The following is a 19,384-nucleotide window of genomic DNA, read 5'->3' on the forward strand; positions in this document are numbered from 1 at the left end:
TTAGTTTCCTTTTTGGGAGCACTCAGGTGAGTGTTGTTTGATGGAGTGTAAAATTCATGCACCACATTAAGTTTTTTTTTAGTATAGTAGTACCACATTGTAGACCTTTTCTCTTTGGGTGCGGTTAGGTTTCAGTCGACTGAAATTTAACCAAGTCTCAGTAAAATGACATAACATACTAGAGAGAAAAAAAACTGAAAAAAAATTACACAGATCTTAATATAAGATCTCACGGATATAGTATCGACTGAGACTTTCTCAGTCGGCTGAAACTTAGCAAGACTGTTTACCTATCGGTGAGAGTATTATGGAAACAAAACTCAACGAGGATGAATTGATGGACAAGAAAACCGGTATACACCACCAAGGCATGATTGTTTCCGGCTATGGTCGAAAGTAAGTGGTTTCCCCTTTTTTTGACAAACAATAACCCTCGAAAGAGGGGTGTACTTATATTATTAGCAACTAAGGCAGTGTACAGAGATCAAGTTTCCTCTAGGAAATGAGATGGCTTCAAAAGCCATTTTGGATTTACATCTTGAGCCTTTGCTGCAAAGAAAGCTACAGTTATAAGGAATTCTACTGGAATTGGAGATGGCTTTCTTTGCAAGAATTCTACTGAAGATAGCTTTCTTTGCAAGATTATGAGCAATAAGATTCTTGAACCTAGGAGTATGGTAGTAAAGCGGTTTCTTGTTTGTCTTGAATGCATAAATAATACTCCTTCCGTTCCGAATTACTTGTCTTAGATTTGTCTAGATACAGAAATATTTAGCATTAAAATAAGTCTAGATATATCCGTATCTAGACAAATCCAAGATAAATAATTCGAAACGAAGGAAGTACTTCGACTACATGAGCCCGCAGCAGCAGCGGCACGGACCAGCTGCTGGCAGCTAGCAAACGTCGAAAATCGCAACACGTACGTACGACGACGGGCAGGATTTTTCAGCTGGCTGCGCTGCACTGCACCTGCACGTCACTAGGGCTGCCGCGTCTGAACTGAATATATCAAGATATTTCTTAGGGCAACGATCTGTGTCGGTGCGCCGGCCCAACTGTTGGGCCGGTCGCATCGCAGCCGTTGGATCGCGCGCGCGTGGGCTGTTAGAGCCTGTCAATGAAAACGGTTCCTCCTTATCTTCTTCTTCCTTGCGCCGTGCCGTGTCCATCGCTCCAAGCGTTGCGCCGCCGCCCCTCCCCCTCCCCCACCTCCCCCCCCCCCCCCCCCCCCCCCGCGTCGTGCTTGCAACGCCCTCCGCGCAAGTCGCTGCCGTCGTGGATCGAGCCCCACCATGCCGCCTCCGTCTCCGCACCCAATTGAAGCTTTTTTTCATGGCTGGTCGAAGCAAAACCGAGACATAGTTGTAGCAAAAAATATTGTGGCCGATAGCTGCCGGTTGTAGCTCGCCGTGCAGATCCCAAAACACGGCTGCCGTCATGGGAACAAATTTCAATGTTGGTTGTAGCAAAAACGTGGTCACGATTGTAGCAAAAAACTTCATGGCCGCTGCCATGCTCGCACCCGGTTGAAGCTTTTTTCCACGCTGATTGAAGCTTTTTTTTCACGCTGACTGAATCTTTTTCCACCCGTGGGCGCTCGTGCACGGGTTGAACGAACGACGACGACTGCCAATGAACGCCATCTAAACGGATGTAGCAAAAATCCTCGCAGGTTGTAGCAAAAAACAGGTACTGTTGGAGCAAAAACGTCGCTCACACAAGGACCACCGGCGTAGCATGCAGCACGCGACGAAGCCGGTTGTAGCTAAGTAGTGTGTCGGTGGTAGCAAAATGTGACATCGGTTGTAGCATGCAACAAAAAACACGACATTTACAAAATTCTTTCAGGACAACGCCGCCATCCTCGCAACTCGCGGTCACCTTGCTCGCCTCCGTGGATGACAAATGAAAAGCTGCAAACGGCGGTTACGAAAGCTATAACCGGCATTGAAAAAAGCTTCAAACTTCTTGTCTAGCTGCGACCTCCGCGACGATGATGATGCAGTTTTGCTGCAACCATAGTCGATGTTTGCTACAACCGGTGATGGAATTTGCTACATCCATTTCACAGATGGTGCTACTGCTCCGCTGAGCTCCCACGCCCGCCCATGACCATCACCGCCGTGGCGCCATTCTGAGAGGTGCCTGACGACGCAGTGGCCGAGATCCCTGCGCGATGCTCATCCTCGCTCGTGCGCGCCGCCATGGCCTGCGCCTCCTCGTATCATCCCCGCGATTCCTCCGCGGCCATCAGTCGACGGCGCGACCATGGCGATGAGCGCAGCCATGGAAACCGCACGGCAGCGTTGTCCCTGAGGGGCGCACGAACAACACAGGAGGCAGGAGCTGATCGCCGGCCTGGATCCATGGAGTTTCCTGCCTGGGCGAATGCGAGGAAGAAAGAGTGGATGGGGTGTTGGGGAGAGGATAAGGTACACGTGTTGCCTTCCTGGTGGCTAGCGCCAGCGAGGCGAAAGCGACCGGCCAGAGTGTTCCGTCGGCGCACCGCGCGTACCTTCATTTTTCGAAGACAAGCATTGCAAGCCATCCTTGCGCCGTGATTACACCATTGTATGGTTCTTTGATTTCTCTCTTTTATATGATATAAAATGTAAACAAAAGGTAATATCTACACTACTATATAGTGTGTGAATAACTTTTACTATTGGCCGTTGGATGAAACCCATCTAACGGCTGACAGGTGACAGATGAGAGTATTATTGGCTGTTAGATATTCTATTCACTATAGTACTACACTAGATTTTGCCACATGTAATATCCAGAAGATTCTACTTGAGCTTAGACACAATCGTAATATGCACAAAGCTCAAAACAAAGATGCTTCTCCTTTGCTCTAGATTCTTCCATACTTCAATTCTCCAACTTTTTTAATAAGATATTCATTGTTCATTTTTATATCATTTACATTGCATAATATGAACAAAATGCAACCATTTCTCATTTATCTAGATTCTTCCCCCAATTTTTTTCTTACAAAATAATTGACATGTGTTTTTACTATATGATTTTTTGTTTGTTTTGTTTCAAATATGTGGCAACATCTCCCTAAAGTTCACTTTGTCTTTGTATTTGACATTAGTTTTGTGTAGTATATGCCACACAATCATCAAACATTCTATACTCATAATTTAATTTTAATGGATTGAGCGTTCAAACTTAAACCTATATCGTGTACTTCATCGTCCATGACTCCAAATTTATATGTTTTGCCTATTATGACGTGGTAAATCGGTATCCGTCCGCACTTACTCTCACGTGCAAGGCACATGTAACTTACTAGTGATTACTAGTAGCTTCTTTTGGGGGGGCTCTCGAGTTGTTGATAGTTTTCTTTTAGGCTTGTTGAGTGTTGTTTGTGACTTCTAGATTTGTAACAAGCCTCCTATTAGTGAGAATATTATCAAAGCAATGGTTGAGATAGAGAACATTGTCAGACAACTAATTTGCATAAATGCATGATTGTTTAACCCCTACAGTCGAAAATAAGTGGTCTTAGTACATTTTGCTATGTTTCTCTTAGTGCATAGTACTTCCTTTGTAAACACATTCTTTCTATTGAACGGACTTTACGAGCACAATCTTGTGGGAAAATAAAGATTGGAACTATAGTCAATCTACACAAAACTTACATATTTTAAGCCTCCTTGTTTGTTAGATTGCAATATGGGTTCGTATTTGTCAAGTGTTTTTTGTTATTCCTAAATCATCACTTTACACATTGTCAAGTTTGACAGTTATGGCTATGTAGATGGCTGGGTTTATCCTCTATATCACGCATGCCCGGGGGGGGGGGGGGGGGCTAATTAAGTCTACAATTTAATAAAATGATGAGTATATAGGTATATGAGTGTTTGAGTGCCCACGTTTTCTGAATCTAAAGTTGCATACCCTTACCAACTCATTCCACTACCAAAATTCCCTTAGATAACATCATTGCTCATCATTTACAACCCAAAGAGAAAGGATTTCGTATAGTAGAGTTAAGAAAAAAGGGACCTTTTCGACCTCCCTAATTATATGAAGCGCTTTTAAGGACTTGCACTGGTGAAGAATCATACAAGGCCGCAATAAGATGCATTATTTCTATGACACGGTGTACCGCAATAATCACAAACTAGCATAAGAGGAAGCTCGAGAAAGAATCCAAAGGGATGTCTATATTTCCATCTTCTGAATTTCTTATATCATGTCATAGAGAAGTTCATATCAACATGGTTTCGATGGAGGGTAAGCTTCATATTGGACATCAGTACTTGAGTGTATTACAAAGATTATGGTTGCTTATGCCCGTTTTTTCTAGTTAGTAATGTTGCAAGTTAAGACAACAACTTTAAATGTTTTTTTAAAGATGTGATCATCTAAATACACAATGAACTTGAATTGATCAAAACGGGAGTTCAATACGTGCACGAGGGGTGCTCACGATAGCAATTGAGTCCACAACTGCCTTTTATGGTCGCATCAAACTGCATCAAAGCATTCATTGCATGGTTGTTGAGCCACATGGGGCATCAGACGACAACCCAATGATAATCCTGGATGTTTGGGGGGTACGTGGATATATATAGGAGGAAGAAGTACGTCTGTGGAGCAACAAGGGGCCCACGAGGGTGGAGGGCGCGCCAGGGGGGTGGGCGCGCCCCCCTGCCTCGTGGCCGCCTCGTTGATTGCTTGACGTCCACTCCAAGTCTTCTGGATCATATTTGTTTCAAAAATAACGCTCCCGAAGGTTTCATTTCGTTTGGACTCCGTTTGATATTCTTTTTCGACGAAACTCTAAAATAGGCAAAAAAACAACAGTTTGGGCTGGGCCTCCGGTTAATAGGTTAGTTCCAAAAATATAATAAAAGTGTAAAAATAAGCCCAATAATATGCAAAATAGATAATATAATAGTATGGAGCAATCAAAAATTATAGATACGTTGAAGACGAATCACACGACATGCACAATGGGTTGGATTTTTCAACCAACTTGCACTTATCATGCAATGCACTTTGCCTAGAGTAAGGTTGTCATGTCTGAACTGAAGATATTAGATTTGTTTTTATGGGTTTTTGCTAGATTACTTTTACGAATTTGACTGAGCCACAGTCCGAGCACCGAAGCAAAGACATAGAGATTTATGCTAAGGTGTAGAGGTACTGCACATGTGAAAGAAGAGAAGTAGGAAGAAGGACAAAGAGTTGCTCTTAGCAGTTTCTCTCCGTCTAGACATCCCACCTAGACATGGATGAGATGGCGCACCAAATGCATGATTTCAGGTGAGGCTGGTCACAGTGGGGAGGAACTTAGGAGTAACATCACACACTCCAATACAACTTTGCTTATGTGGCACATATTTAATGAAGAGAGAGGTGCTTGTGGTAACTAGCTAAGTTACCGGAACATCACACATTCCAAGAAACAATGAGTCTATAACCTAATAAATACATCGTTGCATGACACTACATAGATGTTCCTACCCACTATGGAGGTAGTAACATAGTCTAGGGAAGTGTGAAGTTACTAGCTTATGTTCTTGCCCATTGTGACCAGCCTGAAGGCAGGGACACGATGTTCTCTCCAACCATTCATTGATGCTAATCAACATAGCAATAAGAATCGTTGATTGCTTTTGTCATCGATTGCAAATTTGTTTTAGTAAAGCCGATTAACCTTTTGTTTTCTGATGAAACTAGATAATTGGTCATGCGTTGCGACATGATATAATTTTTTTTGGTGCTTTAGCTTGTGATTTACCCATCTATGTTAATATTAATATGTTGTATATTTTTTAATAAAATCATGCTCGTGATTTACCTACCTAGAGCATAATGGCTAAACAAAGAAAATATATTTTTATTTGGTAAGTTAATAGAAGGTGGGACAATTAAGACGGTTTACGAGGTAATCCGATGAGAAAAATCCAAAAGTAGGAGGGAAATCAATATAGATAAATGAAAGGGGAAATCGACACGAAAATCCTTTTCTCGGCCCAGGCTCATCTGCACCTGCGCTGAAGAAAAAAAATTCAATACAAATACTAGAAAAAATCCAAAAAATTCAATTCAAAGCAGTCAATCCCAACGGCAGATGAAAACAATACCGACACATCTACTAAATCATCTTAACAACCTTGAAGATATGGGATTATATAACAAACTCATTTAGTTGATAGATCATTATTGGATTCTTTTTATTGTGACCAAGATCCATGAAATAGCTCTCTTTATACTTTTTTGCATGGTACATAATTTGGTGCGTGGGGTCCGCTTCAATTTTCAAAGTATTTAGACATCTGAGCATTTCTCGGCAAAAAAGATAAATCCGGGGCGTGTAAAAAAGTTTGTTGTTCATGTATTGTTCTGACCCGATTTGCCTTTTTTGTTGCGAGCTACTCAGATGTTCAAATAATCTGAAAATTGGAACGGACCTAACGCAATAAATTATCTACCATGCAATTTTTTAAAATTTTATATATTTTTTCTGACCGGAAGCAGATGAGTCTGGGCACGAATCGCTGCACTCAAACGTACATAGTAATAAGGTTCAAGGAAGCATACCCTAAAAAATGTTCAAAGAAGCACTTTGCGCAAAAAATGAATGTTATTCTTTTATTATACTCTGTGGCAAGATGTCAAAAAACTAGCAAAATCTGTGGCCCGCGCCACTGCCACTGTGAAAAGGATGAAGAGAATCAAATCGAATTGGGTCAGTAGTGAGGTCACCCCGGTTCGCGGCCTCTCGCCGATAAAGGAAAAGCGAAGGCCCAAAAGTCTGGGAGCTTCGACCAGACGCGAGCAGATTCGAAACGAGCCGCCAGTCACGCGTCCGCTGTCCTTCTCCCCCCATTTATTTCGTGCCGCTGCGGTGCTGTCGCCTGGCCCGGTTCCCAATCCCAATCCAAATCTCATCGCCAAGCAATCATCACTCTAGCCCTTTGCCCTCCCCACCCGCAGCAGCATGGCGAGCCCGCAGTGCTGCGCGAAACCACCGGCGCTCAACCCCGCCGCCGGCGAGGGCAAGGTCGTGGACAGCTTCGGCGGGATCAAGGCGTACGTCGCCGGCGCCCAGGACTCCAAGGCCGCCGTCGTCCTCATCTCCGACGTCTACGGTAATTGATTTCGATCAGAACTCCTCTTTTCGTTCGTATTCAAGTTCGGTTGCCGGTGATACTGACGATTAACGGCGCTACCCGGCTTCCCTTCGCAGGTTTTGAAGCGCCGAATCTGAGGTAGTAGTATACTTGGCGGCATTCATCAATAGTGATAATCATCACGCCATTTAGCAACGGTGTTGCTTTTCGCCTGCCTTTTTTGCCGGGTCGTGCATATTGTCTAGAAATTGGGCGATTTCGTCCTCAGAGGCCATCTGATCATAATACTTCCTCCCTCCCGAAATACTTGTCGGAGAAATGGATGTATCTAGACGTATTTTAGTTCTAGATACATCTATTTTTATACAATTCTCCGACAAGTATTTCCAGAGGGAGGGAGTACTTCTGTGCTGTGTGTGGAAGTCGATCCGCATGAGAAGGACAAATCATACTTTCTCACATACTTTGGGCAAATATGTAACTGGAAGGTTCGCATAATTTATGGCTGAGATTTTAGCCCAGCTGTTATTTTCTGAATATAGGAGTAGTTTCTTATGGACTTCTATTTTATGACGGCCTGTGCCTTCTACTTTAGTTTATCACAATGAAGGAGTTCTGATGTAGCTTCTTTCCTCTTGAAGGAAGATAGCCGATAAAGTTGCTTCGTCTGGATATTTTGTTGTCGTGCCAGATTTCTTACATGGGGATCCATTTGTACCTGAAAACGCTGACCGACCAATAGCAGTGTGGATAAAGGAGCATACCCCGGTTTGTTATCTCCTGATTCCCTGAAACCTTGTTATTCTATTTTTCTTGTAAATGTTCAGGCCACGTTGCTTTGGTTTATGTTTAAGGTATATGTTGCGAAAGCTTTCCAGTTTCCATCGCATGACATTCCTGGCTTTTTGTACTTAGATTCGGACAGCGTTAACTAAGTAACCGAAGGTGGGAGGTGATGATAAAACCAATAGGTCCAAACCTAACAACATATATATGGTAGCATGTTATGACTTTGTGAGAATATGTGTAGGATATTGACTGATTGTTGTCATGTTCTTCCACCAACGTGGATAAGCTCTCCTGGGTCAGAAGAATAGAATGGAGACGCTCTACTGAGCTGATAGGGGTTTGAGTTACTTCTCGTTGAATGTGATGTCACATCTAATATAAACAAATAAATTGTGCTTTTATACAGGGAAAAGCATTTGAAGAGGCAAAACCTGTTATTGCTGCTCTAAAGGAACAAGGAGCGTCTAGTGTTGGGGCTGCAGGTTATTGCTGGGGTGGTAAGCACTGTTTTGTTTTGTTACATCTGAACCCAAATTCTAAGGTTTAACCTGCTAATCATTGTGCTTCATCTCCCCACATATCAGCAAAGGTAGTTGCAGAGCTAGGGAAAGCTAATGAGATCCAGGCAGCTGTTATGTCGCACCCTTCATTTGTTACTGTTGATGATATAAAAGGTAAAAATCTCCTCCTTGAGAATTACATATACTCACTTAAATTGTTCCATTTGAAAGGTTTCAGATTCTTACACTACGACATGTGCTATATATCTCAGAGGTGAAATGCCCCATCTCTATACTTGGAGCTGAAACCGACGTAATGTCCCCACCAGAATTGGTCAAGGAGTTCGAGCAGGTTCTATCCTCTAACTCAGGGGTAAGTTCTCATTTCCAGCAACTCGATCTTCAAACCAAGCATGGTCTACTCAAGCTATAGAATATGTGATATAACAAAGGCTAAACTAATTGTCAAATTTGGAGCTGCCCTGGTGCGGAACTGTATCTGACCAGAATGTTGTCTGGTTGTTCCGGCATTACTTGTTTCTACTTCCTTCCCAAATTATGTACCAATTTGCCTTTTGATGTTAAAGTAGGTACATCAGACATTTTGCAATTAAGAGCTATCCAGGCTTCATGGCTTTTACTTTATGAGCCCCTGGGCAAACCTTAGCATTTTATAGTTACAAGCTAGTGTTATTATCCATCTGAGCATCTTGTTTTCTTGAATGTGAGAAGGTATTATTCTATTTCCATCTAATATTCACTAGCATTAAAGGTATCATGATGAAAAAGAGGGAAAAGGATGTAATATTCTCTGAAAATTAAGTCAGAAAGTACAGTAGAATGTGCATAAATTGGAGACACATTATTGTTTGAGAACTGGAGCTCAAAATCTCCCATCCTGATATAATATATCTTATGGACCTACAGATTGCTCACTTTGTCAAGATCTTCCCTGGGGTTTCTCATGGATGGACCGTAAGATACAAAAGCGAAGACGCAGCTGCTGTGAAGAGCGCCGAGGAAGCCTTGGCGGACATGGTTGACTGGTTTAACAAGAACCTCAAGTAAACCTAATGAATTAGCGGCCATCCTTTTGTAATAAGCCAGTGTCACTCTTCAGGAGTCATCACGCGAGCACCCACGGTTTATGTTATGGTCTTAGCTATATAGCCTATAGCGCATGCATCTTTGTCTGCCGCAGGTCTGCTGGTATGTGTGTGATTGCTCGTATCGGGGTCTGCTTGTGCTGAACATTGAACTACTGCACTCAAATAAAATGTGGTATTTGCAGTTTGTGAGTTGGCACCTCCCTGGTTACTTTCTTTTTTGTTTGGTGTTGGGGATGAAAGGACAGATCGTTACAACCCGGTTTATTCCTTATTCCAATATAATTTTAGAGAGATGCGGGCTGACGCCATGGGTCATCCGGCTGATCAGATCGGCTGGGTCGGCACCCGTTTGATCTGTCCCAGACATCCTTAGGATGATTGCAAAACGGACCATGTTGTGGGCACCCATAGCAAGGCGCGCCATGTTGGGGTCATCATGTTGTTGGCACCCATTGCAAGGTGGGCCATGTTGCGGTCACCTTTAGCTTGTGTGACATTGCATTACGTGGGGAGTCCCAATATAGAAGCGACATTTTCTTGCCGACACATGCCTGACATGCCAAATCAAGCCGTTGATGCATGGGATGTAAGTGCAGCCGTGCATTCGATTTAGCATCATGCACATATCGGGTGCATTCGGTTTAGCATCATGCACATATCGGACGAGGGAGGATCGTTCGCACAGTAGTTTCGTGCAATATGGGTCATGTTGCGGTGACCCATTGCAACGTGGACGATGTTGCGAACCCACTGTCCCATCACCATCACCACAGCCTTCCTCACCACAACATCATCCATCTTGAGTTGTTGCCACCACGACATCATCTATGTTGCAGGCGATGATCACGAAATCCGGCGTCTATGGTCGCAGCTCCGCTGCCCGAGGCTCGTAGCACGACCTCTGGCAACAGGGACATGGCGATTTTGCAGCAGCGAGATCAAGGTCATGGGGACAATCTCTTCCTCACTTTTCACTAGGGTGCACATGGACGTTGTAACATCCATGACGGGATCAGGAGGTCGGAAAGTAGGGGATTCATGGCCGGCTCAAAGAAGGTAGGAGAAGAGGACCCCTGGTAGGAGAAATGGGATCGGGGGAACATGTGGTTGTGCTCGCTTCGGTTGGCGATAAGGTGAAACGGATAGGGGTGTGCGGGGTCCACGGGGGCACGTGGCAACATAGGAGGAAGCCGGCGCGTGAGATGTTTTCCGTCGGTTGTTCCCAGCCGTTTCCCATTTCTCTATGGCTGGCGCCGGCGGCACTGCCCTCGCCGGTCGCTACCGCCACATGAAGCAAAGCTACAGACGAAATCAGTATTGGGTCAGCAGTGAGGTCACCCGTCACCACCTGCCTGGAGCAAACAAATGAAAGGCCCACCCGTAAAAAAACAAAAAACAAAACAAAGGAAAGGCCCAACCAAAAAAGCCTCCAACCTCTCCACGAACAGATTCGAAACATAAACACCCCGCAGTCACCTCCGTCGGCTCTCGGCTGGCCTGGTTCCCAACCCCAACCACCAGGCACCAGCAGCAGCCTCGGCAGGATGGCTAGCCCGCAGTGCTGCGCGGACCCGCCGACGCTCGACCCCGCCGGCGGGGAGGGCAGGGTCGTCGACAGCTTCGGCGGGATCACGGCGTACGTCGCCGGCGCCCGAGAGTCCAAGGCCGCTGTCATCCTCGTCTCCGATATCTTCGGTAAACCCCGTCCTTGACAGGAACCCTTGTCTTCTCATAACCCGAATTCTCTTATGTCATAACAGCGCTTCGCGTCTTCCCCTTGCAGGGTTTGAAGCACCGAATCTGAGGTACACACTTTTGTGCTCTCTGACATTACGACTCTGTTTTGCACCTACTCCCTCCTCCGTTTCTAAATATAAATCTTTGTAGAAATTCCTCTGTGAACTACGTACATACGGAGCGAAATGAGTGAATCTACACTCTAAAATGCATCTATATACATCCGTATGTGATCCGTAGTGAAATCTCTACAAAGACTTATGTTTAGGAACGGGGGCAGTACATCTTTTGGTTTAGCAACGACATGTCTGTAGGCTCTGTTCATCACGCCGTAATAGTGAGTTGTGATGGTATTGCTTTCCCACTGCCGTTTTTGTGTCATGCATATTGTTCAGAACTTGGCAATTTTAGTCCTCGGAGGCCTTCGTCTAATAAGGAGTAATTCTTGGTGAGATTTTATGGCTGAGATTTTGGCCTGGCTATTAAACCTTGAAGAGCTCTTAGTGGACTTTTTGTTTTATGATGAACTATGACCTCTACTTTAGTTTGTCACAACCAACAAGTGTTAGCTATGATGGAGTTCTGATGTAGTTTCTTTCCCCATGAAGGAAGATAACCGATAAAGTTGCTTCGTCTGGATATTTTGTTGTGGTGCCAGATTTCTTACATGGGGATCCATATGTACCTGAAAACGCTGACAGGCCGATACAAGTGTGGTTAAAAGAACATGCTCCGGTTTGTTGTCTCCTGATTCCCGCAAACCTTGTTCCTTTTATTTTCTTGTAAATGTTCAGGTCACCTTTGCTTTAGTTTATGTTTATTAAGGTATATGTTCCAAAAGCTTTCCAGTTTCCATCGCATGAGGTTGCTGGCCTTGGTACTTTGATTCACACACTGTTAACTAAGTAACCAAGGGTGAGAAGTGATGGTAAAACCAATATCCAAACCTAACAACATGTATATGAAAGCATGCTATGAATTTGTAAGAATATATGTAGGCCCCTGTGTAGCTGTTGCCTGAGGGTGAAGACACACTTATTTTTTTTAAATGGAGTTGATTTGCACTTCTGAAGTTAGTTCTCTGACAAGTATTTCCGGACAGAGGGAGTATAAACGAATGAATTGTTCCTTTATACAGGGAAAAGCATTTGAAGAGGCAAAACCTGTTATTGCTGCTCTAAAAGAACAAGGAGTATCTACTGTTGGGGCTGCAGGTTATTGTTGGGGTGGTAAGCACAGTTTTGTTTTATTACATCTGAACCCAAATTATAAGGTTTAACCTGCTAAGCATTATGCTTCTTTTCCTTACATATCAGCAAAGGGAGTTGCAGAGTTAGCGAAAGCTAATGAGATACAGGCAGCTGTTATGTCACACCCTTCTTTTGTTACTGTTGACGATATCGAAGGTAAGATATCTTCCTCGAGAATTCAAGATACATACTTAACATTGTTCCATTTGAAAGGCTTCAGATTCTTACTCTATGACATGTGCTATATTTCAGAGGTGAAATGCCCCATCGCTATACTTGGAGCTGAAACTGACAAAACATCCCCACCAGAATTGGTCAAGCAGTTCGAGCAGGTTCTATCCTCTTCTAACTCTGGGGTAAGTTCTCATTTCGGGCAACCAGTTCTTCAAATCAACTATGATGTTGTCTAGGTATGGAATATGTGATATAACTAAGTTGTCAAATTTGAAAATGGCTCAGTGCCAAGCTGTATCTGATTAGTATACTGTTTGACTGTTCCAGCATAATGTGTTGCTACTTCCTCCCATTCTAATTAGCTTTTGACATCAGAGGAGCGGACAATCATCTTTTCTTTTAAATAAGGGCCAACTAGCCTTATGCAATATTTTACTCCCTCCGTTCCAAATTACTCGTCGTGGTTTTAGTTCAAATTTGTACTAAAACCACGACGAGTAATTTGGAACGGAGGGAGTACTTTATGAGTCACTGGACCTACCAGCATTTTATAGTACTAGCTATTATCCATGTGAATGACTAGTTTCTTCGAAGTAAGAAGGTATTATCTTTATATTCACCCGAAAGTGTAGTATCATGAAGAATTAGGAAATACTCCCTCCGTTCCGAATTACTTGTCGCAGGTATGGATGTATCTAGATGTATTTTAGTTCTAGATACATTCATTTCTGCGACGAGTAATTTGGAACAGAGGGAGTAGATGTTACAGATTGAGAAAAAGCAACCAGAAAGTACAGTAGAATGTAGGCAAATTGGAGACACACATTATTGGTACGATATTGTTGCAGAACTGGAGCTCAAAATCTTTCATCCGTCCTCATCCTGATATGGTCTTTTATGAACCTACAGATTGCTCACTTTGTCAAGATTTTCCCTGGGGTTTCTCATGGATGGACTGTGAGATACAAAAGTGAAGACGCAGGTGCTGTGAAGAGTGCCGAGGAAGCCCTGTCAGACATGATCGACTGGTTTAACAAGAACCTAAAGTGAACCTGAATTAGCGTCCTTTTTTCTTAATAGGCCAGTGTCACTCTTCACCAGTCATCACGCAATCATCCAGGGTTTATGTTATGGTCCGCATCGTTGGTCGTCTGCAGGTGTCTGTCCTGTGCAGTATGTACTGTGTGCTTGCTCATATCAGTCTCTGCTTGTGCTGAACACATTACTATAATACTATAGCACTGAAATAAAATGCGATATTTGTAGTTTTGAGAGTTGGACCACTTGTCTCGTTGTCTTTATGTAACTTGTGTGGTGATTGTTGTTGGCTCTGCCCACTCCAAAGCTGTGGGCCGCTGCCCACTGCCGTCATCTCCAACACCTCCGGTAAGACGACTGGTCGAGTTAACTGGCCAATCTCCAACACCTGCAGCGTTCCAGACTCTAGTGCCTATAAAGTATGTATACCGAGAACCATTTTATCTTTGCAGCGTTCGATGTGCCGAAACTGAGATACACTGTGAATTTATCTTCTCGTGAGAGTTACCATTCTGAAATGGTTGCATTTGCATGTTATTTCCTTTGCATCTCCTTCAACATGGAGCAGTTACTTAATTTTGTCAATGGTGTAGCAATAGCTTAACACTGATAAAGCCGACGAGTCTGCATGTAGAAACGGTGACCATCCTGACAGCCATACAGCCACGTAGTAGATGGTGTTGATGAAACATATTTCTTATGAGAAGGAAAGGGAGCTGGAATTACAGAATGGTAATCTGTGTTTGTAGTCTGTTTGTAGTTTTCAGTTCAGATTTGGCTCCCCTTGTCTGCTTCAAACCTTCATATTTGTTTAACATAATAGGACATTTGCATTTGCTTGCATACATATCAGCAAAAGAATGGAATGCATAAGTAAATTTTCAACATGATGAAGAAATGCTGAGCTCATTAATCTCAATGCTGGAAAATTAGATCGGCAATGGTCTAGAACTGTGCTTCTATGCTCTTTTCTCTTTATGGAAGTTTATTTATCTTAAGCTAGCGCTATCCTCATGGGATTGCCAGTAATGCTAAATGTCTATCTGATGGAGGAAGATAGCGGACAAGGTTGCTTTGTCTGGTTACTTTGATATATAGTGCTAGATTCCCTGCATGGGGATTCATACCAGCTCAACAGTCCTAACAATCCTGGAATGTGGGTACAGGCACATAGTTCATTTTTTGTTTCTTGAGATTATCCTTTTTTATTTAAGTTTCCTGGGTAACTTTTTTCTGTTTTTTCTGAAGTTTTTTGTGGAAATCTATACAGCTTTCATGTCACAGTCTTCCTAGCCTAACTAAGTACTCTGTTTCAAACATTGACATCAGTCAACTCTATAGAAATTATTGAAAAAACTTCTGATCCAGACCTGAAAAATGGCATAATGAGCATTTTTTTTACAATAACTGCATGAGATGACATTCTAATCTTTCGGTAGTTCAATATTTCTGTTCAGTACCTGACAATATTAGTAATAACGCTATGTACCTTAGGAGCTTCTACACTTGGCATTTCAGATACGTAAGCAACTGCTATTGTGCACCTGAAAGTTAGTTTGTTTTTTAAAGGAAGAAGGTACATATACTCTTTAACTTGTACTCGTATTTACCAATTCTCTTTGTCTGATAGCACGCCGTCGTTGACTACTCCATCACCCAGGTGTGCAAGGGGAGAAAAAGAGGTGCACAAGAGCAGCCTTGGTCCGGGTCAAAACAGTTTTCCTTTTGATAATTATCTGTTGGTGTATGATCGACCACTTGATAAGCAGCAGCAATTTTTCCTTTTAACAGCAGGTGGATCTGAAGGCAAAACTAATTAAGCCCTGTTTTTCTGTTTATTTTTTTACTTGGGCATGGGGCAACCAAATAAGATCGGTAGATGACTGTTACGGTTGGTGAAGATGGCACTCAAATCTTACCTACCGTTCTACATCGTCAAGATTCCCTGCCCCTGCTGTCAGTTCCTCCTGGTACCTGCATTTTCAAGATGTTCCTATAATTATCTGCTCTGCTCTGGGTATGGTTGATCTACTCATCTAATTAAGCTCGGCATGGATTGCCTGGCATATCATTTGTTGAAACATACTAGATGACCCGTTGCGTCGATGGCGCAAAGGGCAAGTGCACACCAAGCATTCAAACCATGCACATAAGAATATTTACACACCAAGTCAATTCATGTCAGTGGCGAACTAGTTGACGGTGGCCGCGACGCCGAGTCCGATGGCGGCGTGGCAAACTTGTTGCTTGCGACACACGAGAAGGACGAAGGATGCTCGAACTGCCCTGGTGTGAAGCTGCATCTGACCCGAATGTTGTCTGGTTGTTCCGGCATTACATCTTTCTATTTCCTTCCATCTTATATTATGGGACGGAGGGAGTACATAATTTGCCTTTTGATGTTAGAGCGGTCCAGTATACTATTATGGTTGTAATACATCAGACATTTTGCAATTAAGAGCCATCCAGCCTTCACGGCTTTTACTTTATGATCCCCTGGGCAACCTTAGGGCCTGCTTGGATCCAAGGGACTATTTTTAGTCTGACTAAAAATAGTCTCTTTTAGAGGCTAAAGTTCCAAGCACCCCTGACTAAAGAGAGGCTAGAACTAGTCTTGAGGCTAAAACTTTTTAGTCACATGAAACCTACTAAAATATGTATTAGCCCTCTCTCTCCTCATTTAATTCCTCTTCTTTAGCACATGCGAGTTCTGGATTGGATGGTTTGGAGGATAATAAATGCTCAATAACTTCATTTTAGTCTCTTTAGTATTTGGATCCAAGCATGGGTGAGGCTAGCAAGTTTTAGTCCCACTACTTTTAGTCATGGGACTAAAACGTATCCAAGCACCCTCTTAGCATTTTATAGTCACAAGCTAGTGTTATTATCCATCTTTGCATCTTGTTTCTTGAAAGTAAGAAGGTATTCTATCTAATATTCACTAGTGAAGACAACATGCCAGGGCCTTCACGTTGGGGAAGGAAAGAAACAGCCCCCGCGTCGTCCCCCCGGCGGGCGACTCGGGCGGCGGCGCGGCTTCCCTCCTCCTCTTCCCCTCCCCACCCTCCCCCGCCCTCGCCGCCGCCCGCAGCCGCTGGGGCAAAGCCCCTCGCGGTGGCTGGCGGCGGGGCCCCTTTCTCCGCCGCGCGGGGTTGGCCGGTGCGGGGCGGCTTGGTCTGGTGGTGGCGCCGGGCATTCGTGGGGCTCGGTGGTGCGGCGGTGGTGGCTCCCGGCGGCGGCGTGCGAGCGGCGGCATGGTGGGCGACGGTGGCCGCGCGGCGGCTGCGTGCCCGTGGTGGCGGCGGTGGTTCGGATCTGGCCACGGGCTGCTGCGGGCAGATCTGGTGGATCCCTTCTCTACGTGCTCTGGCTCGGCCTCCCTCTCCTCTCGGTCGGGGTCGGAGGTGGGTGGAGCTGGTGGAGGTGGGGGCGTGCCGGCCGGATCTGACGCGACATTTTCGATAGACGGCGCGGGTTGGGGCAGCGGCCGGGCGTGGCTGTAGCTCCGGCCGTGGGCGGCGGCGCGAGGAGGTCCGGGGGTGGTGGCCTCCCGGTGGCGCGGCGGCTACACGGTGGCCGGCGGCTCTGGCCGCGGCGTCGGCTCGTCTGCAGTCAGGTCGTTTCGACCTTTGCTTCACCTCCTCGTTGTCCGGGCTCTGCTTGCATCGAAAGGCTGGCCCGCTCCCAGCTATCGACCATCGCTCGTCTCACGCCCGGTGCCGCGGGACCGAGCTCGTCTTGCGCCTGGCGGCAATATCGAGCTCGTCTCGCGCCCGGTGCCGCGGGACCGAGCTCGTCTTGCGCCCGGCGGCAAGATCGAGCTCGTCTCGCGCCCGGTGCTGCAGGACAGGCGATGGTGGCCTGTAGTGGCCGGCCTATTGGGTCTCGACGCTGGGGTCGCTCAGGGGTGTGAAAGGCCGGACCTTTCCACTCATCTCTTTGGTTGAGTAGCGATGAGTCTCGGGTGAGGTGGTGTCTTGGTCTTGGATGCCGGGGCAGTGGCCTTGGTGGTGGTAGCGCGGTGCTCATGGGCAGAGCCCGTGGCTTGGTGCTGTCCGGCTGCCATGGCCGTGTGGGCGACGTGGTGGCCGGGGTGTGGCGTTCGGTGGCGGTGAGTGTTGGCCGGGGTGAAAACCTGTTCTATCCTCGGACGGACCGGCGATGGCGAAGCTCGTTCCCTTCTTGAAGGCGTCGTCGCGGCTCTCATTGCCCGTTGTGTTGCTCCAGGGGAAACTCTGACCCTCTGGTCGGGTGGCGGCGGCGTCGCTCCAGTGTCGTATCCTTTCTGAAGGCGCCGCCTTGGAGTTCACGGTTCGTCGTATGCGGCTTCATCTCTTCGTAGATAGGGGTGGTGTTGTTGCGCTCAGCGCCTATGTATCTTGCCTTGGGTGTGTGCGTGTGTGGTGGCGTGAGTTTGTACCATTGTGTTGATGATCTTTGCTTTATGTATAAAGTGAGGCGAAAGCCTTTTTCGGTAATATTCACTAGTATTATAAGTATCGTGATAAATAAAAGGAAAAAGGTGTAATAATCTCTGAATTTTTTCACAAAGTACAGTAGAATGTGCATAAATTGGAGACACATTATTGTTTGAGAACTGGAGCTCAAGATCTTCCATCCTGAATTCCTGATATGATTTCTTATGGACCTACAGATTGCTCACTTTGTCAAGATCTTCCCTGGGGTTTCTCATGGATGGACCGTGAGATACAAAAGCGAAGACGCAGCTGCTGTGAAGAGCGCCGAGGAAGCCCTGGCGGACATGGTTGACTGGTTTAACAAGAACCTCAAGTAAACCTAATGAATTAGCGGCCATCCTTTTGTAATAAGCCAGTGTCACTCTTCAGGAGTCATCACGCGAGCACCCACGGTTTATGTTATGGTCTTAGCTATATAGCCTATAGCGCATGCATCTTTGTCTGCCGCAGGTCTGCTGGTATGTGTGTGATTGCTCGTATCGGGGTCTGCTTGTGCTGAACATTGAACTACTGCACTCAAATAAAATGTGGTATTTGCAGTTTGTGAGCTGGCACCTCCCTGGTTACTTTCTTTTTTGTTTGGTGTTGGGGATGAAAGGACAGATCGTTACAACCCGGTTTATTCCTTACTAGAAAAAGTGCCCGTGCGTTTCAACGGGAGAAAAAAAATCATAATCTTCAATTACAATGACCACATTTTGTTCAAATCTCAACGCATGATTTTGAAGATTTGTTCATAAATGCAAGAAAATGTTTTTTTAAATTTATTCACATTCACAAATTGAAGCAATGTTCACATTTTCAAAAAAATATCGTGGTTGTCAAAAAACTTGGTAATTCAAAGAATTATTCTGAATTTCAAGAATTTTTTTTCTAAAATATACTATAATATTCCGATCCACCCCGACAGTTAATTCTTCAAAGTTCACGCAGGTATATAGTCACAAAGACTCAGAAGCATTACTGTTTAACTACACACCTTCGATTATTTGTGAACATTTTTAAAAAATTGGGACCATTTTTAAAAAAATTGAATTTTTTTACTATTTACAAACATTCTTTTTAAAATTGTGAACATTTTTTTTAAATCGTGAACGGTTTTTAAGCATTTTCTTTTAAACCGGCGAACAATTCTAGAATAGACGAACATTTTTTGCGAAATTGATGGATTTTTTTGAAACTCACAAATATTTTTCGAAATGCATGAAG

General features: G+C 44.6%; 2 protein-coding genes across 3 annotated transcripts; both read left to right on the top strand.

The window, feature by feature from the left end:
• The first annotated feature begins 6,804 nt into the window (after window positions 1-6,804).
• On the top strand, window positions 6,805-9,682 carry LOC123054933 (endo-1,3;1,4-beta-D-glucanase). Its single transcript, XM_044478813.1, has 7 exons — window positions 6,805-7,118; window positions 7,217-7,238; window positions 7,742-7,868; window positions 8,296-8,386; window positions 8,474-8,563; window positions 8,662-8,762; window positions 9,317-9,682. Exons 1-7 carry the CDS (start codon window positions 6,968-6,970, stop codon window positions 9,455-9,457), a joined length of 723 nt encoding a protein of 240 aa, XP_044334748.1. The 5' UTR covers window positions 6,805-6,967; the 3' UTR covers window positions 9,458-9,682.
• Window positions 9,683-10,946: 1,264 nt separating this feature from the next.
• On the top strand, window positions 10,947-18,717 carry LOC123054919 (endo-1,3;1,4-beta-D-glucanase). Of its 2 annotated transcripts, none has more exons than XM_044478802.1 (7): window positions 10,947-11,193; window positions 11,282-11,303; window positions 11,844-11,970; window positions 12,374-12,464; window positions 12,552-12,641; window positions 12,738-12,841; window positions 18,352-18,717. In XM_044478802.1, exons 1-7 carry the CDS (start codon window positions 11,043-11,045, stop codon window positions 18,490-18,492), a joined length of 726 nt encoding a protein of 241 aa, XP_044334737.1. In that variant the 5' UTR covers window positions 10,947-11,042; the 3' UTR covers window positions 18,493-18,717. The 2 variants fall into 2 exon arrangements, with proteins under 2 accessions (XP_044334737.1, XP_044334731.1); XM_044478796.1 differs by lacking the exon at window positions 18,352-18,717 and adding an exon at window positions 13,569-13,933 and having other exon boundaries at window positions 10,951-11,193.
• The last annotated feature ends 667 nt before the right edge of the window (window positions 18,718-19,384 follow it).

This window comes from Triticum aestivum, chromosome 1A, assembly GCF_018294505.1.
Source record: "Triticum aestivum cultivar Chinese Spring chromosome 1A, IWGSC CS RefSeq v2.1, whole genome shotgun sequence".
NCBI lineage: Eukaryota > Viridiplantae > Streptophyta > Magnoliopsida > Poales > Poaceae > Triticum > Triticum aestivum.